The 25,058-nt window shown below is 44.2% G+C and overlaps 1 protein-coding gene across 2 annotated transcripts in view; it reads right to left on the minus strand.

Moving 5' to 3' along the window:
* Nucleotides 1-211: 211 nt before the first annotated feature.
* The window catches only part of DTD1 (D-aminoacyl-tRNA deacylase 1), a 172,161-nt gene continuing 147,314 nt past the window's right edge, over nt 212-25,058 (minus strand). The window contains exons 5-6 of one of the 2 annotated variants that reach the window (XM_059406469.1): nt 15,574-15,745; nt 212-852 (exon numbers count right to left, since the gene is read on the minus strand). In XM_059406469.1, coding sequence (XP_059262452.1) covers nt 15,593-15,745 — 153 coding nt within the window. In that variant the 3' untranslated portion in view covers nt 212-852; nt 15,574-15,592. The remainder of the gene's footprint in view (nt 853-15,573; nt 15,746-25,058) is intronic. The other variant, XM_059406470.1, reaches the window with a different exon arrangement.

The following is a 25,058-nucleotide window of genomic DNA, read 5'->3' on the forward strand; positions in this document are numbered from 1 at the left end:
CACTGGCTCTCAGTCATTGGGCCATTCCAAAACTGGATTACCTTCCCATGTATACTCCCCTCTCCTGCCATCTCATGTCTGAGTAAAATGCCATCAACTACAAATTACCAGTGTATAGGTTCTCACCATGGAATCAGAGATTTGCGTAGGTAATGAGGGAAGGCCTCTTGGAGGGGGGTTATTTGAAAAGAAGTATAGATTATACACAGAGTGGGATCATATGTATTGTATTTCTACAGACAAAATCATTAAGCACAAACACAGCAGGATTTGTTTAATAATAAAGTGGTTTGTTGGGGTTTAGGATTTTATTATTTCTTTTTAGAAAAATGAGAAAATTTACAAGATGCAAAGGTCTTACACAATACATTATCACCAATGTTTGCTCTCTTTACACCTTAACCGGTGCCCTGGCTTAGCCCGTGTTGGGAAGAACATGGACAGCATGAATGCAGTGGAGACCCATCATGGACACATGTAAAAGGAGGACTCTATGACAAATGATGTGGGGCCAGCCTGTTTCAAAAGCAAGCCAAGAAATCACAGGAACCAGCAAAGTCTTTGCACGGGGAGAGCATGGGGATAGGCCCTGCTGCCATGTGCACGGGGTGCACGCCCCCACACTGCCAGCACCCACTTTCACTAAGACCATAGCAACAACAGAAAATGGTATCATTCCTTTGGTGGTGGTGTTTTGTTTTGTACTGCTTTGTTTCTGCAGGGCTACTCAGGGTCCCAATTTCTTATTTCTGTCTTCCTTTTCATGATTCAGTTCCAAATTCTTAAAGCAGAGAAGGTACACAGCATCTTTCATGAATTTTTCAGGATCCAGTTCCACCCAATGATAATGCACTAAAAGAACAAAGATAAAACACATTACAGGAGAAGGTCCCAAAATACACCTTCAAATCCTATTTAAAAATATATATATATAACCAGGCCTAAACAAACAGCTGAAGACACCCTTTCAGTTCATACAATGACAACAGCATGACAGTGTTTCACTTTATAATGAACGATCTGCCATGTTGTCATGTATAAATCCAAACAACTTCTCACCGAAGTCTCCAATTTATTAGAACCTCGTCCTTAGAGCTCGAAGAGATTCTAGATATCTGGGAATTAACTCACTTCTTAATGGCCTTTGGATCAAAGAGAAATGAGAAAATATTTTAAACTGAACGTAAATGAAAAAGCAACATATCGCCATCTGTGATATGCGTCTAAGGCAGTATGTAAAGGGAAATTCATAACATCAAAGCTTGTATTAGAAAAGAAAAAAGCTATCACATCAATAATCTGAGCTTCCACATTAAGAAACTAAAAGAATAAAAGCAGAATAAAACCCAAAGCAAGCAGAAGAAGAAAAATGAAGACTAGAACAGAAACTAGTGAAATTTCAAACAAAAACAAAAAATAAATGGAAAGCAAAAATAAATAATTAGAAAGATCGATAAACTTGATAAACCTCTTGCCAGACCTGCTAGGAAAAAAGAAGACATAAGTTATGAATATCAGGAATCAAAGAGGCAACATCAGTATATTTTATTATAGGCATTAAAAGGATAAAAAAAATATGTCACAAATAATTTTATTCCTACAAATCAGACAACACAGATGAAATAGACAAAGTCCTTGAAAAAAGACACAAAAGTCTCATTTCCAAATCCTTTCAATCATGAGGGAGGCAGAGGGGAACCTAAATATAAAGCATAGGTACAGGGAATAAACTAAACACTTGCTTTTGAGTTATTTTTAATATTGCTCAAAGGATGGTAGGTTCTTCAGTATAAAATATCCCAGTGTCTCAAGTTTCCCTTGATAATTCTGAGGCTACAAGAAAAACCAGCTTGTCTTGCCAAGATTTGTGAGGCAGGCGATTGACATCCAAGAAACAACAGTTTCTATTCCCTCAGATCTAAATTCTAATTGGGTGAACTTCAGTACAAGCAAAAGTTTCTTATAATAGTAGGTTGCATAGTGATACCACACATCTTTGAATATGCTTCTGGACACACCCAGCACAGGTTGCATTCTTAGAAAAGGGCCGTATTATGAGCAGATACCTCCACAGAATTAGGAGTCTTCCATTCCTGCGCCCAGCTGGTTATGGAGGCCCATGGACTCACACTAGAAAGGCTAACTTAACTGCAGCTATGTTCTTCAGTTGTATATGGACCCAAGCAAAGGACTGAAATTTTCCCCAAGGTCTACCCTCCTGCTCTAAAACCCACAAGCCACAGTCCTGCACTACTTCCTAAGAGAGATCTCAAAGACCACAAAGGGATAGGGATTACACAAAATAATTTCCTGGGACCATATTACGTCCATTTTTGAGTCAGGGTAAGAAATCCATATGCTCCTGTATTTTAATCAAGATGTTAACCCAAATCTAGACACCTGAGGTGTATTAATGCCTCTTTCCTCATCTGCAATACTTATAATTAAAATCCTGAAATTGGATCTCACACTGACCTTTGGGGAACTTCGTTTTCTTGGTACAGTTTAAAACCTTTGTTTCTGAACTTTTAAAATGAGCTTTGGGATCCTGCTTTAGTATATTATTCTTCTACATTTACTTCAAATAAATATTCTACATGTTTCAAAGCTCTGAGATAATAAATTTACGCTTCCAATGTTTGATGCACAGATGGAAATGGTCAAGTTTGTTGAAGAAGAATAAATGACCTGGAAAATGTTCACAATATTTCATCAGATGATAAAAGCAGTGACATTATATGACATTATATATAGTCTGTCTTTATGTAAAATTAGAGAAGGAGATACAGAATTATCTGATTAGAGAAAATGTTATAAAAGCATTATGTTAATAACGATTATCTTCAATGAAATGGCAGGTGAGTTTTATTTTCTTTGAGCATTCTGGCATTTTAAACAATTTTCTGTAATGAACGAACATTAATTCTGCAATACAAAATGGCTTTCAAAAGAAATTTTATGAGAAAGACAATTCAGAAATTCCAATTCCCTACCAGAGAATCACAGAACTGGAAGGGATCCTGAGAGTTTTCATCCCAGGGGTTCTCAAATTCTATAGTAAACCACTCAGGCCTAGGGACTTCATAAAGCACCTAATCTGAAGGGTTTAAACTAAGAACTCCTTCAGAATGAACTGTTCTAATACTGGGATACCCAAGAGGCACACCTCATCCCAGTATCAACAGTGACAACATGAGTGATGAGCTCCCAAGCTGCATGCAAGAGCCTTCTAGCCAACAACAGACACTGTTCCACCCAAAAGCCACTGCCTCACCACATGGGTTGGTCAAACAGATACTGCTTTTTATTGTCAGTCTCACCTTTAACAAATGTTCCTTTTCATTTTCTTAGACATAACTATGGAAGAATCTAGGGGCCAGGACGCTGGCTGTCAGGTGGGTGTGGCTGGAGATCATAGCCGTGGCATGGCCTAAAGCATGAAAGGCGAGGCGGGGAGGGAGCTATCTGCGTGGTCCACCTGCCACATAACAAGCACTAAGCAGATGTCATGTGCAAGGGAACAAACACATGATTCTGCACAAAAGAGTGGAAATTTAGAAATCCTGGAGGAAGGGTAATGTGCCTCCCTGTGAGAGCCTTGAAAGGATGGCATCTGCTCACATAGTATAGTTTTCTGATGTCCCTGTGAGTCAGGTGAGCTGTCTGAGGGCAGACATGACCTACAGGCTGGAGGCACCTAACAGGGAGCAGTACATGCCTGAGATAATGTAGCGCCGCAATTTCAAAGCCTTATAGAAAGAACCTTCTGGAGTGGTTCTCTTTTATTGCCTGCAAACATCAGAGGCAGTAGGGAATAGTCCAGCACCAGAAGAAAGGAATTCCTCACAGCCTGTTTGAGTCTCTCAAAGATGCTGATTTCCATCCAGCTGATCTGCTTCTGGCTTCAGGCCATTCAAGCAACCACAAAATGTAAGTGCTTGAGTCAAGATACACAGACCACAGACCTGCTCTCCAGACCACTGTCAAAAGAACCCAGCTTTTATGTATTTATTTCAGGCTACAGCTAGGAATCTAATCTGATTCCACTTACCTAGAAAAGAAAGGCTGTTCTATGAGAAAACATGAGTCTCTGAGAAGTCCACGTTATCAGAGGAGGATTCAATATGACTTAGCATTTACAGAAATTCCAGTGAGCCCTCCACTGAATTGTCAAGTGAAGAATCTCTGCCTTTACGTGAGAGCAAATGGGCCCGAACTGGTGATGAGAACATGAGGACAATGACTCAATTTCCTGATTAAAACAGAAAATCTTAAGGCACCTGGGTGGCCCAGTCGGTTAAGCTTCCGAATCTTGATTTCTGCTTGGGTCTCAAACTCAGGGTTGTGAGTTTGATCCCTATATTGGGCTCCATGATGGGTGTGGAGCCTATTTAAAAAGAGAAGACAAGAGGAGAAAAGAGAGAAAGGATGGGAGGGAGGGAAGAAGAAAAAACAGGAAGGGAGGGAGGGAGGAAGGATGGAAGGACGCACGGAGGGGAAGCACGGAGGGAGGGAGCAAGGCCGGCAAGGAGACAGGCAAGCTTGGTATGGTACACCAAAAACAGAAACTGACAGCAATTAGTTTTTAACTAATTTAACTAATTAGTTTTTAACTAACTTCCACCTATCTATTGCTCATGTATATGTGTACATATTTAATCAAGCCACTCTTACAGAACTGACAGTAGTTCAGAACATTCACTTGTCCAACTGAACTTCCTGCAGAGATGGGCTTGTTCTATGTCAGCACCACCCAATATGGCAACCACTAGCCAAATGTAGCTATAGGACTATGGAAATGAATTTTAAACTGTGTTTAATTTTAATTAATTTACACTCAAATATCCACGCACAGGTAGCACCTACTGTATTAAATGGCATACTTCTAGGTTATCTGAAAGCTTAGCTCAATACTTCAGCAATAGACAGAATTAATAATTACAGCCAGGTTCTTGCCAATTCTCTAACAATTACATATTTGTAATTACATATTTGTAATTACATATTTGTAACATCTCTAACTGAGGTGGAAGCCTAGACCCATAGAAAATCCAACCCTACTGCTGGCAAAGTAACATAATGTGCCGACTATGTATCAGTGAGGAAGCAGTTCAGTCTGTTGTATAATAACAAAGCTCAGAACAACATTAAGGTTTGGGAACAGTAACCTCCTCCAGGTTAGAAGACAGAGAATGGAGCAGAAGATAATTTCTTTAGAAATCTGCTTAAAATTTCCCAAATGTATTGAAAGACAAACATTTACAGGTTCAAGAGGCTCAGAAGACCCAAAGCAGTCATCAAGAGTGAAACTCAAGATGTGATACAGATGTTGGAATTATCAGACAAGGGAAAATAGCTGCGATTAATATGTTAAGGGCTCTAATGTGTAAAGCAGACAATATGTAAGAACAGATGGGTAATGCAGCAGAGATAAAGAAACTCCAAAAAGAATCAAAAGAAAATGCTAGAAATAAAAAGCACCATAATAGAAAGAATGCCTCGGATGGGCTCATCAGCAGACTGGACACAGCCAAAGAATCAGTGGGCTTAAAAAGTGGTTAATAAACAAACTTCCAAACTGAAATGCAAAGAAACAACAGAATGGGGGGAAGGGGATATGGGGCAATTGCAAAAGGCATAACATACACATAATTGGAATACCAAGAAGAGAAAGAAAGAGAACAGAGAAGTATTTGAGATAATAATGGCCAAGAATGATCCAAACTGTAAACAAAGAAAGGGAAAATCTTCAAAGAAGCTGAAGGGGATGGGAGGACAGGAGGAAGGAGGAATGGACAGCTGAGAACCCACCTTACCCATGGAGGAAGAAGGATGAAAATTGCAAAGGACTTCTCAGAAGAAATAATGCAAGCAAGAAGAAAGTGCAATAAAATATTTAATCCACTGAAAGAAAAAAAACACCAATCTAAAATTCTGTACCACTGAAATTACCCTCCAAAAGTGAAGCAAATAGACTTTCTTAGATCTGCACTGTAAGAAATGTTAAAAGAGGTTTTTCAGGAAGAAGAAACATGATATGGGTCAGAAACTTGGATTTGCAGGGTGTCTATATGGCTCAGTTGGCTAAGTGCCCAACTCTTGATCTCAGCTCAGGTCTTGTTCTCAGGGTCATGAGTTCAAGTCCCACATTGGGATCTGTGCTCAGCATGGCGTCAGCTTGAGGATTCTCTCTCCCTCCCCGTCTGTCTCTTCTCCCAATCACTCACAAGCTCTTTCTCTCAAAAAAATAAATAAGTCTTTTTTTAAGGTATGTATTACAACATCTAGGGCGACCACTAAAAAAAACTTTTTAAGTTCAAAAAAATGAAAACAGCACCTCCAAGGCACAGTTTTATACATGAAGCACCAGCACCTGAACTAGGAATGAATGTTGATACAGGGAAGCAAAATGAAAGCCGTGGAAATGAAAGAGATTCTACTTTCTACAAGTTGGGGTGAAAACACGACTATCCTCGAATACACACAAACTTCTCTAGCTCATTAGGAAGAAATGTGCTCAGCCAGATCCATCTTTTATTCAGACAAAGGTCAATTTGAAAAAGCAAACAGATGGCAGCTTCCAATTCTTTTCCTTGCTTTGTTTCAAGTGTGTTGACATTTGAGGACAGAAATGTGGGGTACTGCTCAAGAGTGGGCTCCTCTCATACCCTAATGATGGCAGCAAAGTAAATACTCAAATGAGGCAATACTTGACCTTGCACTCAAAGGCAGAGAGCATGCGGTCCTCGTGAAAGGCTGCCATGTGCCTCAGCTATGGCCAGAAAGGGGGGCACAAAAGGAGTTGCTGCCTCAGAGGAAACCTTGAACCCTCCACACAAGGTGAATGAGCCTGAAGAAATGAGACAGAGGACAAAAACAGAAGTGTATTTTAGCACTTCCCTGTCCATCTGATAAAATAAGAAACATCTGCAATGTGATAGAGAAATGTCAGCACCCTGGGAGTGTCCTCTGAAGGCTTCTGACTCACTTTCAAAGAAAACTGTGCCCGAGCTCATGCAATCTCTCACTCCATTTTCTTTTGCCTTTTCTTTCTCTCTCATGCCTTGGAAACTCAAAGCTACTCCCTTAGGTTCTATGAGGCTCCCCAGGGCTCCTTCTGTTTATAAAGAAAAGCAAATGAAAACTGCAGCTCCCCTCACTGAGGCAGGGGTGGGGCTGCTGTTTTTCTGTGCAGCACAGTCAGTGCCAAGGTCACCTTCTGTTACTATTTAATTCAACTCTTAGAGATATCTGAATATTTGGTGATGTTTTCATGGGTCTACTGGGATGACAAATTTCAGCAGATGGGGCAACAAAAGCCCATGGGCAACAAAAAACCCAAATATGTAATTGGAGGAGCAGCTGTCATTTACTGCTGGCCTCCTTTGATGGTCTTCAAATCTGAGCACATGTCTATCATCCCAGAGGTGGTGGTAGCCCAGCTCCTCCCTGGCCCTTGGCTGGCTGCAGCAGTGGGGTCTCCAAGGACCCCTCACGTCTGTCCTTGTCTGGATGTCAGTACCAGCCACCAGGCCTCCACTGCCTCCTCTGGTTAGAAGTCCAACTGGACATCCACCTTAAACTGCCAATCAGTAAATGGTTTGCCTCCTGCATTTTCACGAGCCCATCCAAACATCCTCACGAACCTCCATCCCACTGGGTAGCAGCAGCACAATCTAGAATCCACAGTAATTCTGCTCACCTGGGTGTTACAACAGCTGAGTCCTCAAATGGCCCCTGTGCCTGGGTGCTTGGTGTGGTTCTGTACCTGGTGCTGAGCCCCAGGGACACCACTGAGCCTCACTTGATAGCTCAGGAGCAACAGCCCCCACCCCTGCCTGCCCTCACTAGCACTACAGACCCCTCACATCCCACCCTGGGAGCCAAATGGAGATGGTGGTTGAGACCCACAGTGTTGCAGAGCAGCAGTGCTGTGGAGAGCTGAGGTCACAACCCTCCTGGCTCTCTCAGCTTCTGGGGCAGACTCCCTCCTTCCACCTGGACCCACGGTCAGCTCAGCAGACCCCCACACCCTCTCTTCGACACGCCTCATAGGGCAGTGAGACCCTCTACTAACTCCTGCTGTATCTTGTTGCCTTACCACGTCTTGCTGCCCCTTCTACTCAGCTGCAATAGTCTCGTAGAGACCTACAGCCATCCCTCACAACAGTCTCCTGCCAGGACTCTCACCAGGGACCAAAGCGCAGGCCCCTAGGCATCCAGCTTCCCTGACAACCCAACCATCAGCCCAAGGACTCCAGCCTGGAGCCAGAAGACCAGGTGTGGCCCTGGGCTTCTCCATCCGTCCCTCTCCTAACTTGAAGCTTTCTTTCATCGTCCCTCCTGCCAGACAGGGTCTCCCCAATACATCATTCCTGCTCATCCACCTTCTCTCCCACCTCCTCCCCAGGGCCATAATGATAACCGGGCTGCAGTTCCCTTGAGTTTGCTTCCCCCACCCTGGTGACCTTTCTATGGCTAGTTTTTGACTCTTGAATAATGTGGAGGTTAGGGACACCAACCCCTACACAGCTGAAAATCCATAGAACTTTTGACTCCCCAAAGACTAACTACTAATAATAGTCAGTAAGGCTTACCAAAGCCTTACTGACAACACATTTTCTGTACGTCATACATATTATGCACTGTGTTCTCATAGTAAAGTAAACGAGAGAAAAAACAACATTATTAAGAACATCATGAGGAGGGACGCCTGGGTGGCTCAGTGGGTTAATGCCTCTGCCTTCGGCTCAAGTTGTGGTCCCAGGGTCCTGGGATGGAGCCCCGCCTGCTTTTTTCTCCTCTCTCTCTGCCCACTTTTCTGCCTACTTGTGATCTTTGTCTGTCAAATAAATAAATAAATTCTTTAAAAAAAAAAAAAAGAAAGAAAGAAAAGAAAATCATGAGGAGAAAATACATCCCCAGTCCTGTCCTGTATCTATTGGCACCAGAAGCTTTCATCTGTTTGCAAAATGAATTGTCAGTACCTACGTCATCGTCCTACAGAACACAAAACACTGTATGCGTTATCCATATTACTAACCCCAGACACCAAAAATGAAAGGACGGTGTGAAAAAGAAATTCATATTTATTTACAGGTGTAATGCTAAGTGCGTTGATAACAAAGAGGCAGCAATAGGATTGCTTTACGGTAGCCTAGCCTATGGGCTAATGAATGAATCATTATACAATTTTTCTGGCATACAGTTTCGCAGTTGTATTCATAATACAGTACTATAAACACTGTTAACGCTGTTTTAAGAGCCACATACCTCTGATGATAGGCCAGTATGCACTTTGTCCAGTTCTAAGACAGAGAGGCGCAATGTATGGTAATTCTTTGAAAGCAAGGTTATAAAACAGTAAGAGGAAAAACATGTCATCAATTTCACATTAATATCACTCACCTTCCACCTGTATAAGGATAGGCACTCCGCTTCCATATGCATCTTGCACACGATGAATATGTGGGCAGTGATGACGATGACACAAAACGTCTCACGCAGTCGGGGCTGTACGACTGCTAGGTTTTCACATGGGAATCACACATACACAACCCATGAGTTTTCTAACTGTACAGCAGGATGATTATTTACTATTCAGTAAGTAGAAGTGCATCATCAGTAAGGTCTTCGTCCTCGCCATCCCTACGATGAGCAGGCGGTGGGGGAAGAGGAGAGGCTGGTCTTGCTGTCCTGGTGTAGCAGAACAGAGGAGGAGCTGGAGGTGGAAGGGGAGCTGGAGGCAGGAGAGGCAGGCACACTCTGTGTAACTTTATGGAAACAAAAATCTCATCATTTCTAACATTTTTGCTTTCTCTTTTCTCCAAAAATGCTTCTCTGTGGAACCAATCCTTCCTCTCTACCTTTGCTTCAGTTTCAGCATTTGTATCATAAAAGAAGGCAAAAGCAGTCAGGAATGCCTGGAACCCTTCTGCCAGACAATAGTTTGTTTTCTGCTATTGTTGCTTCTAGGTCTTCCTCCCCATCGCCTGACACTGGTTTGGAAGCACTCATCTTCTTCAAGTTGTCTTCTGCTAATTCCTCTGTGGTGCCCATTAGCTCTCGAATTTCTCCAAGATCCGTATCATGAAACCCTTCATCCCCTCAACACACCTTTTCTTTTTTTTAAACCATATCCACAATCTCTTTCATGATTTCCGTGACTGACTCTGTTGTACATGCTGTGAAGTCATGCACAACATCTGGACAGAGTTTTCTCCAGCAGCGATTTATTGTTTCAGACTTGATGGCTTTCGCAGCATTTTCTATAATAACAGTGGCATCTTCAATGGAGTAATCCTTGCAGACCTTCTTGATGTTCTGTTGGGGTTCTCCTCCAGATCATGGACTATGCTTTCCGTATGGTTCCGTGTGTGATGAGCCTTCAGGGTCCTCGTGATCCCCTGATCTACAGCCTGAATTAGAGACCATGTGTTTGGAGACCACAGACCACTTTGACACCTTCAATGTTGAACTCATGGGGTTCTGCAGCCAGGGCATTGCCCAGTATCAGAAAAACTTTAAAAAGCAGTCCCTCCTGGCAAAGTACTCCTTAACTTCAGGAACAAAGCATCAATGGAACCAATCCAACAAAAGGGTTCTCATTGTCCAGCCTGCTTGTTATGCAACCAAAAAGAAAGCAGCTGATGTTTATGTTTTCCCTTCAAGGCTGGGAGCGGGGGATGGTTAGCAGCTTTATAAATAAGGGCAGTCCTGATCATAAACCCAACTGCATTTGCACAGTGAACAGCAGTTAGCCTCTCCCTTCCTGCCTTAAATCCTGATACTTTTTTCTCTTCCTTACTAATAAATGTCCTCTGTGGCATTTTCTTTTCAGAATAGGGCACTTTGCATTAAAAACCTGTTCAGACAGATATCCTTTCTCCTTGGTGATCTTCCCAATGGTGTCTAGGAACCCGTCTGCTGCCTCTTGGTCAGCAAAAGCTGCTTGATATTGGTAAAGCCAAACCTCTTTCTAAAATTATCGAACCATCCTTTGCTGGCACTCAGTCTTCCAGTTTTAGATCCTTCACCTTCCTTTTGCTTTAAGTCATCACATAATGATTTCACCTTTTCTTTTCTCAAATCATCTTTCAGTCTATAGGTATGCCTTTCTCACAGCAATCAAGAAGTGCAAGGTTTCCAGGCCTACAGGCATAGCTGCAGCAAGGGCTTCATGAAATTCCTTTTCTTCCTTTTTTTTTTTTTCAATATTCCTTACCCTGGATTCATTTATCCTGAAATGGTGGGCACTGCAGCTTCAGACCGCAGTGGTACACATCAAGCAATTCAACGTTTTCTTACAGCGTCATGTCTTTTCTCTGGTTCTTGGAAGCACTTCCAGCAGCACTAGTGGCACCTGGGATGGGTCCCACAGTGTTATTCAAGGGTGAGGATATTGCACGAAACATGATGAAAAATATGCAAGAACTGTGACAGACCATTTTTACCACGATCCATAATTTACTGTAGAGACAAACTGCTCACACGGAGATGATGGAACATCACACAACATCTGACGCAGATACTCACAATGCCTGAGCTCACCACAACAACAATAGGAGGTGCTCAGGAAATTATTATGGTAGTATATAGCATGTGCTGTAGTTAATTTTACGCAGTTACCATTTAATACTGCATCTTCACGCTTGTTTACATGTCTCTCCGCTGTACATGGTGCCACATATGGTCTGTTAAGTATTTCTATGTATAAGTTTTGATAAATTTTAACTTTTTATAATAGGTTTATGTGTATTTTATGGTCACATTTGTGCCTTCACGACATGCCTAACTTTTTAATTTTTTTTTTTTTTATTTCTAGGCTACAGGGTTTATCTGTTGGCTTTTTCAAATTGTTGCAAATCTCCAAAAAATCTTCCAACATATATATACTGAAAGAAATCCACGATAAGGGGATCCACAGAGTTCAAACCCATGCTGTTCAAGGGTCAACTGTAGCATGATTTACCCCAAGTTCTATACTACCCAATTTGCAATAACTTCAGAATTAAATATGATTACAGGTTTTAAACTTTCACTGATTTTAGAAAAGCAAAAAATAAATAACTACAAGTCTATGAGAAATTTCACCTTTTAAACTTTGTGAGATGTTAAGAAAGCAATGCGCACTTTCACCTCTTCCCCATCTTACTGTGTGCTGTCTCCTATTGTGAAGCATGTCCTCCAGGATGTTCTGAGACACAAAGTCACAGTCTCTTCCTCTGTGCATGGGCTTTCTGGAGTTCCTCTTGCACACAGAAATGCAAAACCACTCCCAAGCTGCCCACTGGCCACAGGATACTAATGCCTAGGATACCTTTCTACTGGAATTATTCTCATCTAACTAACTAAAACTAATCTACTGGGATTACTCTGAGGCCAAAATCTAACACAAATAGAGACTTATGTTTTGCACTGATATAAAGAGTAGAATTCAGTACCCCCCAATAAATAAAGATTCAAAGTATTGTACAGAAACAATTACATCAAAAATTAAAACATCAAATTTTAAAAATACAAAAATTATTCATTTTAATTATACAATAATACCATTATACAATAATACAAATAATTTGAATAATATAAAAATACAAAATTAGCAGGTAGATAATATAATCAAGAAAGAAATCAACTAGGTGACATAAAAATTTTTTAAAGCCATTTTGAAAATACAAGGTCCAAGACACATTAGAATTTGTGTGTTTTTGTGTGTTTACATTGTTAAGCTGGGTTTGGTTACTGGCAGATGAATATTCCTTATCTATTCATTGAGTTCAGCATGAGAGTCTGAAAATTCAATTTTTAAAAATTTATTGAAAAGTCCCAACACTCACTGGGGAAGAGGTTATTATTTATATAATCTTAAAGCTGAAGGGAAAACACATGGTGCCGTGTCAGAGTAGGGCCAAGAGAGCAAAACACCATGCAGGCTGGCCAGCTGCCCTCCGTCCAAGGAGAAGAAATAGAAAACATCGGGTCTGGATTTTTGCTTCTGAACCAAGGAATCACCCACTATAATGACTGTCATTCCTTGGCCATCAGATTGGCCAGTCCTTCATCCTTGGTTCAGGTGGCAGGAGTGGATATGGGGTGTTCTCTCCAGCACGATCCCCAAGGGGCAGGGGAGGCTTAAGCAGAGGTGCCACAGATACATTGCGGGGGGGGGGGGGGGATGGACCTGCCCTCCCACCCCATCCTGCTAGGACAGTCAGCCTGCCCTATGCCTTTACCTGCGTGCCTTTCACAATAGCACTGGTGACGGGGAGGAGTTTTACTCTTTAAGTTAATGAAGAAAAACCAAGGAAGCAAAAATGACACAACTTATTGTCACACAGAAATTGACCAGAGGGAAATAAGAACTCAGTGAGTTTCTGAGCTGTTGCTGGACCTGCAGAGCGAGCGTACTTGTAAAAGGAACTTCAAAAGCTACCCCGTGCTCCACCCTTCAGACTGAGGCTTTCTGTCCAGCTCATAAGTCAGAGGCGCCAGCAGGATTTGTGATGACAAAACTGACCATTGATATGAGCAAATCACCACAAAGTTCTGAAGGGACGGCAATGGAAGTTTTATGTGATATCAAGGCCACAGATCACACATGTAAATGTTACTGTGTGTTCATGAATATTTAACATTATTCAGACACCACATAGCACTTTTTGGAAGGTTCTCCCTAATGGACACCAACTGTTTCAGTTCATGAATAAAAACCCATGTCTTGAGGTTCAGACCAAGAAAAGGGGGTGGGGGGCGGTTCCCTCTAATTCCTGCTTCACTTTCATATGAGTGTGAGAAAAATCAGCCAAGACCAGTGACTACAGTTCTGTCACCACCCCAACCCCCATAGAAACAGGGAAGGAAACAGAGTGATTAGGAGAAAAGTCAAGTGGACATTACAGGATTGATTATCCAGTGTCTCCCATCCCTTAAAACTACCAGTGAGGGGGCGCTTGGGTGGCTCAGTGTGGTTAAGCCTCTGCCTTCAGCTCAGCTCATGATATCAGGTCCTGGGATCAAACCCCGCCTTGGGCTCTCTGCTCACCAGGGAGCCTGCTTCCCGCCCCCCTCTCTGCCAGCTGCTCTGCCTACTTGTGATCTCTCTCTCTCTCTCTCTCTGTGTCCAATAACTAAATAAAATCTTTAAAAAAAAAAAAAAAAAAACTACCAGTGAGTCCATGACACAGCCTTTCTGAGCTCTCTGTCCTGTGCCTTTGGTCTGTGTTTGTAAACCAGTCTGTGTTAGTGCACCCGACTATCACTGCGACTCTGTAATAGAGCTCAGTGTCTGGTAGTGCGCATCCCAAAGGTCATTTCACAGATGGACTTCCCTTTTGGAAGGGAAAGGGAAGGCAGAAGACCATCTTATGAATGTTCTCCTCTCTCACCGCTCAACACCTCCAGGACGCACCTGTATGTTGACTTGGTTTGAACCAAAGACAATATATAAGCTGAAGGCTCCAAAATGTATGGCCAGACCTTGCTCCTATCTTGATTTCTGCTGGCCTCTTGGTTCCAACCTCGCTCCCCTCAGCTGCTAGCGTGATCTCCTTAAACTCTGGACCTGATTATGTCACCTGTATATTTGAACCATTTCAGAAGTTTCCCACCATCCCAGAATGAAATCCAAATTGGCCAGTTGCACACCAGGCCCTATGAACCAGGACCTCTTCCTCTAATTTTACGGAAGCTCCCTAGACAACCCAACCCAAATGGTAGCCAGTGTTTCAGCCACTCTTTCCCACCTCTGTTCCAAAACTCTCTGTTCTTTTCCCACACCCAACAATGTTTGCATCTGCTCTTCTCCTGGCTTGGGCAACTCCCACCCTTGCCCCTCATCTGCCCATTTCCATATGTCCTCTAAAGTCTGGTTCTGGGGTCCGCCCCTCTGTGAAACCTCCTCAATTTCCCTCTCTGCCCCCTCACATTCCCTCCACAACAAACCACATTGCTGATTATTTCTATGCTTCTCCCTGAACTTGCAAACTCTCATAAGTAAAGGGCTCTTCATAATGTGCTTGCTGGAGGAATGAGCTTGAGCAAAGGCCTTCAGATGGCTGGATCAAGTTTTAGACACCTCTGACCTTCAGGCAGGGAGGTGGACTTAAGAGACACTACTGGCTATGGAAGGGAAGAGAATGAAGCCCAGCTTTAGCAAAGGGAAACTGGGAGTACAGTCGGTACCAGGCAGGATGAACTGAAGGATGAAGAATATGAGGGGGGCAGCTCTGGAAGAGCAGGCTGCAGGCGACTGTGGTCCCCAATGGAGCTGCTGAAAGCAGGACTGGAGAGGAGGGAGCAGTGGTGAGGAAGGGCTCAGGTGAGGCTCCTAGCCTGCATCGCACATCTGCGAACATGCTGGAAATGCTCACAGGAGCAGCAGTTACGGCCAACACAGGCAAGTGAGGAAGGAGGAGACCCCAGGCCCAAGGGTTCCCTGTCCGCACCTCCACTTTTCCAGGAAGGTATGGGTGAATGCCCATAAAATGAATTCTGCCTCAAAAGCCATTCTGTCTTCCATTTGTTACCATTTGCCCAAAATGTGAGAAGACATATGCAGGGAGGGGAGGCTCCTACCTGAGTTCCATCCCTAAGTCTATGGCTCCCGCTCAGAAGACACGTCGCCCTCCGCCCCACTGCTGGCACTGCGGTCTTCTTTTCGGGGGGCATTTCTCTCTTTGCTTGATTCAGAAGGCCCCTTGGCTCTGGTCTTTTCTTTCCTCTGCTGCTGTTTTTCAAGCTTTGACAGCTGATTATAAAAAGTAAAAAGACTTGTTTTACAAACATAAACATGTACCTCTCTATCCAAAACACCGATTACTTCACACGCAGCAACCACTAAACATGCTTCTGTCTGATAAACCAGTGTGCCACAGGATTTCAGATGTGCCAAATGGTCTGCAAAATGTCTGTCAGTTGGGCACCTAAATTGTTAACACAGATTAGTCACACGCGAGATCTCTCTGGACTTTTCTCCACCTGTAACTCATCTTGCCATGTGCTCTTTGAAAATGGTCAACCAACAGGCTTCACTGACAGGCTGAGAAGAGCCCTATGAGTGAAAAAGCTTTTATTCTGTTATTTTTTTTCCTCTGATGTCTCTATAGCTTTTTCTAACCAAGTTGTCTTCCTACTTACTCTTTTCTAAAGCGTGACCAACACACTCCTCTATGTGCTGAAGGTGGGAAAGAAAACTCTGAATAAAAGATGTTAAACAATTTTAGACATCGTCTTAATTCTGTTTGTTCTCTGATACTGAACTTACCCACAACCAAAACCGTAAATGCTCACAGTAAGGCCTCATGGGGGCTACACAGGGACACTGGTCCTGGGAGCCCTCTCAGACCTCCTCTGGGCCAGCTGGGGGACATGACTCTGGCATCCGACTCCAGAGGGACCTGGGTCCACTTCCCCCCATGGTTAGTCTCCACAACGTGTTGAAGGAAAACACAGAGTAGACAGTCAAAAGAAACAGATCATCTGACACCCTAAGCAACAGCAAGACCACTCAAGAAAGGCCTGCTGAGAAACTTGTCAGAGCATACTGGCCAAGTTTGGGCCCATAGGATTTTCTAGACCAAAAAAAAGCCATCTGTAATGAGAGACAGCAACACCCAGTTTCATGTGCCTCCCAGACCAGGACTACAAACATTTTATAGTTCATATCGAAAGAGGGAAACTTAATGAAGAGCTGGCTTCTCCCTGTCAGTCACTGTCCCTCACCCAAGCATATAAAGAAAACACTGTAATTAACCAGCCATGTCATCTCTGGATTACAGACAGACTTTGAACTGAATCTTCAGATAGATCAACAATCAGCAACTCTCAATTTGGTCCAGAAAACCAAATTTACTAATGGTTGACCTATAATGTTATCTTTCCCACTCCCCCACTTCCCTGAAAAGCTGTAGTGAACAATTAGGTTGGGTAACATGCTAACTAGACTTTGCGAATGAAGACATCACTTCACCTCTAACCCATCAACTCTCCTCCCAAGTAACTTTCCTGGGTAAATTCCCATTCATGTGCATAGGAAAGGCTCACAGGAATGAGCACTGCACTACTCTTTGTATCAGCAAAAACCCAGACATCACCTAAATGTCCACTCATAGAAGGAAAAATAAATGTAATGCGGTATATAGTCAAATAAAGCAATACTGTAAAGCAGATCTAGTTGCATCAAAACAGATCATGTTATGTGACCCAAATGAAGTTTCAGAAGGCTATATGAGGCAGGATTTCAGTTACACAAAACACTATACTAACAGGCTTTTGCCGATATGGTCTGACCAGGAGAATACAAGCCAACTTCAGTAAAGTAGTTAAGTTTGAGGAGACAGAGAAGAGAATGGGAGCACAGTGGAATGAATATACACGGGCTTCCACCAGAACTGTCAACTTTTACTTTTTTTTTTTTTTAGTTTATTTATTTATTTATTTATTTGATACAGAGAGAGAGAGGTCCCAAGTAGGCAGAGAGGCAGGTGGAGAGAGAGGGAGAAGCAGGCTCCCTGCCGAGCACAGAGCCTGATCTGGGCTCGATCTTAGGACCCTGAGATCATGACCTGAGCCAAAGGCAGAGGCTTAACCCACTGAGCCACCCAGGTGCCCCTCAACATTTACTTTTATAAAAACACAACCAGGTATAGATATGTAAACTGCTTGCTACTGGCACTTGGACCCCTGACAATAAGATACTTGCACCATGATGTAAACCAATACATACATAGCTTCCTTCACCAAGGAAGTCTGGAGAAAGTATCAGCTACTGAACTGTGTACTTTGTGGCATTATTTCTCTGTACTATTCTGCGACAGAGAAAAGAGCAATTTCTTGCATTTAAGGTGACAGCCTACCATTCTCATTCCCCTTTTGTTGTTAAAATGCTCCTTTTCTTTATGACATGAGGAAGATAGTATATGGGGTCCTTCTGTCTTGCTCTGTTTTTTTTTCCAAAAATGATCTTGGATTGCACAATGTGAATGTACTTAACGTTACTGAACTGCACACTTAAAAATGGTTAGGATGATAAATTTCATGTGTATTTTAATACAATTTAAAAAAACTTTTTATTGAGCTAGATATAATCATCATGTATTATAGGAGTTTCAAGTGTACACGTAATGATTTGGTATTTGTATATACTGCAAACTGATCACCAAGATAAGTCTAGCTAACAGCCATCACTAAAGAAATTTGTTAATGATCTCAGAAAACACAGAGTTGGCACTCCATGCTGGACAGCACCCCCCCCAATTTCTTTCTTTCTTTTTTTTTTTTTTTTTAATATTCTTAGTTCATGAGATCCAAACATCTGGAAATCAATGTGCTGCAGTGAACTGTGCGAAGTTGCCTTCTGCTGCCAGCAGCTTATATTTACATCAGTGTCTGTGTATGTGTTTATACATGTATGTATAATAAATATATGTGTGTATCTATAGACAAATTATACACATACACACACATAAAATCATGAACATGTTCCAAGTTAAGCACAAAGAAAGCATGATTTTTATTTTAAAAAGAGACCCTCTCCGTGTTGTGTCCCCTCTTTAAAGGTAAATATAGAAAATCTGAGTATCACCAGTGACTTAGCCAAACCAAGCCTCCCCCCACCGCTAAGATTCAATCTCATGCAAAGGCCTATTTGTCAACTGACCTATTCTTGATTTTCTATTCTTAAATCCTGGTGAAAAGCCAGACCCTGGTGATGGGAATAATTCCTAATTAAAGCAGGCTTGTCAGAGATTCCTGCAAGGTCCACAGTACCCATCTGATTCTGAACTGACTTGGAGGTGCTATCAACAGAGTATGAAACTGTGGAAACATCAATCTGACCTTTCACCCCAACCCTGTTGCCTCCCACCACGGACCACACTTGTAAAGCATCTGTGATAATTACTGAAGTGACAGGCATAGCCCAAGTTTCTGTGAACGATGTAATGCTGATTCTCTTACATTATTTATCTTAATACAACCCCAACCACATATGGTTCCATGCCTCGAAGTTCTCTGTGAGAACATTGTGAACTAACCTAATAAATTTAAGCCTTCTCTCAGAAAACTTGGAATCCAAGGCAGCCAAAACTTGGAATTCACATCTCAAGGCAAGAAAGCAGTTGGATTTATCTTTTAAGGAAACAAATGAGAAAGAAAGAAGAAGAAGAAATCAGAAATGCATATGGAATCATGTAGGATGTCAACAGCTTTCAAATTAACAGGAGATGCATGTCAAGGAGAATGTAAACCACTACAGGTCCCATGAACACATGATCTACAAACAAACAGTGAAGCACAGTACTTTTGGTTTTTTCTTTGTTTGCTTGTTTTTTAATTAACTGATGAGGGTGTCCATAGTGCAAAGAAACACTGTCCAAGCCGTACAGGCTCTAGTGTTATAGGGAGAAATCCAACCCTCCACAGCCAGCTCTGGGCACACAGACGCTGCCAGGGGCTGGATAACTGTTCTATGGCCAGCCTGTACCTCTCACAGTGAATCTTAGAAAGCTCCGAGGGGGCTAAGGTGGGGGGCATGGGAATATCTAGACCCCAAACTCCCTAACTCATGATTAAATCCAGAGCAAATAAAGGATTTTCTCTGTCCTAAAGCGGTCCGTGCTCGAACTGCATAATGTCAGGATCAGGCAGCTGCACACGCACACTACTGCACAGCTCACAAGCCAAAACACCATGAAGGACCAGGCGGGCAGCACAACAATGGAAGTAACAAAGTACCAGACGACAGGGCATGGTAGAGACTGCAGCCACACTGGAGTGGACAAGTCCCACCTAATGACATTCACATTTCTTTTTAAACATCTGGAAAGATGTCATGTCAATAGGACAGATACAGGCCACCTGTTGGAACCTCCACTTTGCACCCCCCCCCCCCCGCCGAGTGATCCCCTTCACTCTGAATAAGCCAGTGACAGCTGTATTCTCATCAGCGTCCCACAGAGAAACCACTGTCAGCGGCCGGCACCACAGGGACAGTTATCCTCCCAGCTTCTTCCTCCCTCCCTGCTGACCCGAGCCACTTGCTACTTCAGAGGTGGCCATGTCTGACCCTGCTATCACATGGGCGTGCAATGGAAGTCATAACCGACAGGCCCTGAGGGGGTGTGGGGGGGCTAAAGCACAAGGTTTCCCTCCCCGATTAACACAGGTTTATCAGCCAGCCTTGCTCCCAGCTAATTAAGGCTGAGTTATTGTGTTGGAGCCTTCTGATTTCCTCAACCATCAAGGTCAAAATGTACAGGCAGCTTGCTGCTAAACCAGCTAGGAGCTGGACCCATGTCAGAACCAGTTTCTCCTTAATTTGGCAAACAGATGGCCTCAAGGACCCTGCATCCCTTCTAACAATGAAGACAAGGGCAAAGAAGGGTGACAGCCTGGCCTGCTGTATACTATAGGCAGAGTGCCAGGGGTTGCCAGTATCCCCAACTTCCTCTGCTTTAAAATGGGCATTACTGGGGCCTCTGGGTGGCTCAGCTGGTTAAGCATCCGACTCAATCTCAGCTCAGGGCACAATCTTAGGGTCATGAGAGTAAGCCCCACATCAGGATCTGCGCTGAGCATGGAGCCTGATTAAGATTCTCCTTCCCCCTTTTCCTCTGCCCCTCCCACCCCCAACCCAACATTTACACTCCTCTCTCTCTCTCTCTCTCTTTCTTAAAAAGAAAAAAAAATTGGGATTATAATATTACCCTTCATACATGTCAAGTGCTTAAAGCAGAGCCTGGCTCATAGTAAGTGGAGATCACCAACTACATACCTGGTAGACAGTCAGCCCCAGGAAGCCAAGGGGTCTGCTTGGCTTGCCTCTGTGTCCCTGGCACCTAGAACAGGGCATGACTCATAGCTGGTGCTCATTATACATCTTAAATGAAGCTCATCAATTAAGCAAAAGAGGGCATGTGGCTCCCTGAAAATAATGTGGAGTTTGGTGTCAACGGGCGTAGAGTTTGGTCCCTTCTCAGCCACCTGCGTGCTGTGAAACTGAATGCAAGTGACATAACCTACTGAACACCCATGTTCTCATTTAGTTCACTAGGTATTTCATGAGATATTTTGCTTTCAGCTGCAAGAGCTATAAACCTACCTGAGTATGGCTTAAGTAGGAAGGAGCTGGGGGACCTCCCCTACAGGATAGTGGATTCCTCCAGCTCAGCCCTGCCACAGCTCTCCAGAAGCCTCTGTGTACCTCCAGACAACCCCTCCTCCTCCTGAGAACTGCTACCATTCCAAAACTCCCCAAAGCAACGAGGCCCTAGAGTTAGCTCTCTAATGTCACTGGCACTTGTCCTCGGGAAAAGACCCTGTGTGGCCTGTCAACAGCAGTAGGAGAGGCAGACTAGGGTGAGAGAGATGAGTCCAGCCCCAGGCCCACCCACCGACACAAGGCTAACACAGAGCAGGAAAACAGTCCAGCCACCAGCATCAAGAGAATGCAGGCAGCATGGGGACTCTCAAGGCCCCACCATGGACCGGGGGACCAAAGCAAGCAGTCAGTACCAGAGCATCACAGCAAGGAACACAGAGTGGCCAGAGTGTGGTGGGTCTCAAGAGGGGCGGTCAGGGGGTACCTGGGGGGCTCGGTGGATTAAAGCCTCTGCCTTCAGCTCAGGTCATGATCTCAGGGTCCTGGGATAGGCCCGACATTGGGAATCTTCGCTCAGCAGGGAGCCTGCTTCCCCCTCCTCCTCTGCCTGCCTCTCTGCCTACTTGTGATCTCTCTCTCTCTCTCTCTCTCTCAAATAAATAAATAAAATATTTTTTAAAAATTAAGAAAAAAAAAGAGGGGAAGTCGGGAAGGAACTGGCAGAGGTAGGTCAGGCAGGACCAGTGGAAGCCAGGGCTGAGGGTGGGTGGGAGTTGACATCCTGCAGGAGGGCTGAGGAGAGACCGGGATCATCCTGTGTATTCTGTCTTCACTGCCACATGGAGGCCAAGAGCACAGGCAGTGCAGACCCCCTGAGCAGAAAACGACCGGCAGATGACAGAAGACAAGGAAAGGCTGCAGAGCAAGAGGCCAGGGTGAAGGTGGGGACCACCCAGGAAAATAGGGGAAAGAGTGAAGGATGAATGATGGTGAGGGCGCACCACCAGCAGGAACTGAAGTTTCACCACCCGGGAAAGGCAGGTGAGTTGATGCACTGCTGGTGGTGGTAACTACGGCCAGAGACTTGGGAACAGACCAGATGGGGCAAAGCAGCATGGCAGGCTGGGGTGCTGGCGGTGTGGGGGAGCCCGGGGAACACATTTTCCCCGAGCTCCCCATTAATTCAGACAACAAGGGCAACATGACCAGCACGGGGCAGCGCACACTAAACATGCATGAGTGAGGGCAGAGGTGAGCGAGCAGTCCCTGGTCTGTCTGAAGAGTGACAGGCTCCAAGGGAAGGGGGACTCAAACTGTTGTCACAACAGCTGTGTGTCTGCCCAGCGCTTTACCGGCTCTAGGAGGAAGGAAACCACAGGGGACCCATCCCGCCGAGTGACACCAAGTATCAGCACTACAGGTGAGTCCTGGCTTCCGGGGCAGGCATGGCTGTCTTGTACCCAGACAGCAGCACCTCCAGCCTCCATCTGCTCTTCTGTAAATGCCACACCATCCCCCACCTGGTCTTCTGGCCCAGGGCCTGAGTGGAGACAGAGTGTGGCCCTGGCATTGGCGCTGGCATGGGGAGAGCACCCAGTGAACAGGGAATTGTTCTTATGCATCCTGTCCTTTCACCCACAAAGCAGCACTTCAGAGGAATCCTCAATGGCTGCTCACTGTTCACTGTGGAATGTTCCAGTGTGATGATGACATAAAGCACAGCCTTTGGTGCCAACTAATGTGCCAAGAGCCCCCTGACGAGAAAACCTGAGCGCTCAGCACTGTGTGTACGGTCAGACTCCAGGTTCCCCTGGACTCCGCCCACTCCAGGAGATGCTAAGGTGGGGTTTGCTGCCCCACAGCTGGGGACACCTACGTGGGTGGAAGGGGGTAAGCAGAGCTGGTAGAGCTGACCTGTGTCTGCTGTCACTGTCCCTTCTGCCTGCCTCTCTGGGGAACACTGGAGCCCGCCAGTGCAGGTTTGAAGGGGCTCTAGAAAACTGACTTCTTTCCAAGTCATTTCAGAACAAAACAGATCCTGATGGAAGGATCATTCTTAGAGTAAGATGGTGTCTTAAATTTGCTTCCAACATAGTCTGGGGCAATGATAGCGAGAAACTACAGCTTCTTGTCGATGTCCTCCTAAGTACCCATATGTCCCATGTAAACCATATCAAGATCTTCCTCTTTCTCCTTTAAAAAAAAATAAATAACTTTTTTTTAAAGATTACTTATTTATTTGAGAGAGAGAGAAGGAGAGCATGAGCAAGGGAGAGGGGCAGAAGGAGGAGAAGCAGACTCCCCGCTGAGCTGGGAGCCAACATGAGGCTCGATTCCAGGAACCAGAGATCATGACCTAACCCAAAGGCAGATGCTTAACCTAATGAGCCACACAGGTGCCCTCTTCTTTCTCCTTTTTGAGCCTAGGATTGACAGAAGAGACCCCTCCTTCCTCAAAGGAATTTTTTTTTTTTAAGATTTTATTTATTTATTTGACAGAGATCTGTAAGTAGGCAGAGAGGCAGGGAGAGAGAGAGAGAGGAGGAAGCAAGCTCCCCGCTGAGCAGAGAGCCTGATGCAGGACTCAATCCCAGGACCCCGGGATCATGACCCAAGCCGACGGCAGAGGCTTTAACCCACTGAGCCACCCAGGCGCCCCTAATCTGAAATTTTAATTTCAGTTCTTTAAAGTCTTTATTCACCCTCGGGAAATCAATGACCCCTCAGACTGTGATAGTTTGCCACCCTTAGCATTCCAAGAAGTCAAGGACAGATACTATGATTCCCAGATTGCTTTTGAGAACTACAGAGGTGAAATCAGTTGAGAGAGAGCATACCCAAGACCACATCCAGGCACCAGCCAGGCTGGGAAAAGCACCAGGTCTCCCAGACTCCCAGCCAAGACTCCAGTTGACCTGCCTCCTTTTGGAGGAAATGCTCACTGGGACAGGAGCTCCTAGAGTGAGCCATAGGTCCTGGACATCAAACCTGGTCTCTATTCTTGCGAGGGCAATGTCAGGCCCACCCCCACGGCCCCATCTTTGAGTTATTTTAATGCTGGTTATTTCCTGCCAGGCTGTTCTGTCCCACATATGAGCAAAATCTAATTAGAGAGTGAAGAAAATAACAAAAGAAAAACTCAAGCCCCATGAAGTCAGTTACTATGATTTTTATAGACCGTAGTGGAGATGGAAAAGTTCTGTTCCAACCAACCCCTTGCAAAGATTCCAAGAAAGTCTTATGGTGCAAGTCATAAAGATCAAATGTCTCCTCTGCAATTACTTTTTAAAATTCCACAAGGTATTATTACTCTGAGGGTGTTGGCCCACACCTGTGGCCCTGGTGGTGTCAAGAGGCACAACTGGGCAATCACAGGAGGTTGCAAAGGAAGGACATGCCCAGCCAGGCTCCCTTAGAAGGACATGAGTTAAAGGACAAAATGCCCCAAACTCATCAGCCCCGTTAACTCATAACTCAATAGCTTTAGAACTTTCCACAATGCTCAGTCTTTCCTTAGTGTCCAGCAACTACCACCACCAGTAAAAAATGCCCTGATTCTGTCAAGTTGTTTAAATTGCCCTGTGTGGTCCTTCGCTCACCCTGCAGATAAACAAAACAAGCTGACACTAGATATATGCTTTGTTGAATAGCTAATAATTTCACAGTAATGTATGAGTGAAGCTCTGCAGAATACAGAAATATTCAATCAGCAATGTACCTTCTGAGGGTTAGGCTGAATTACTAGATTTCCCTGTGCCTCAGTGTGCTCTCCTAGACCTGATAAACCAGGAGGCAACCTTGTATTACTACCAAAGAGATGCAGCAGAGGCTAAGGGGACCAGCACAGTGACTAGGGCAGCCTGCTGCCCTTCCATAATGCATGAGACACCTTCATAAGTGGATTCTTCAAAGAATGGCAGAGACCTACACTCAAACTCTGGGTGGGGATACTTCTACCTGC

The sequence above is a fragment of the Mustela nigripes genome, chromosome 7 (genome assembly GCF_022355385.1).
Source record: "Mustela nigripes isolate SB6536 chromosome 7, MUSNIG.SB6536, whole genome shotgun sequence".
Taxonomy (NCBI): Eukaryota; Metazoa; Chordata; class Mammalia; order Carnivora; family Mustelidae; genus Mustela; species Mustela nigripes.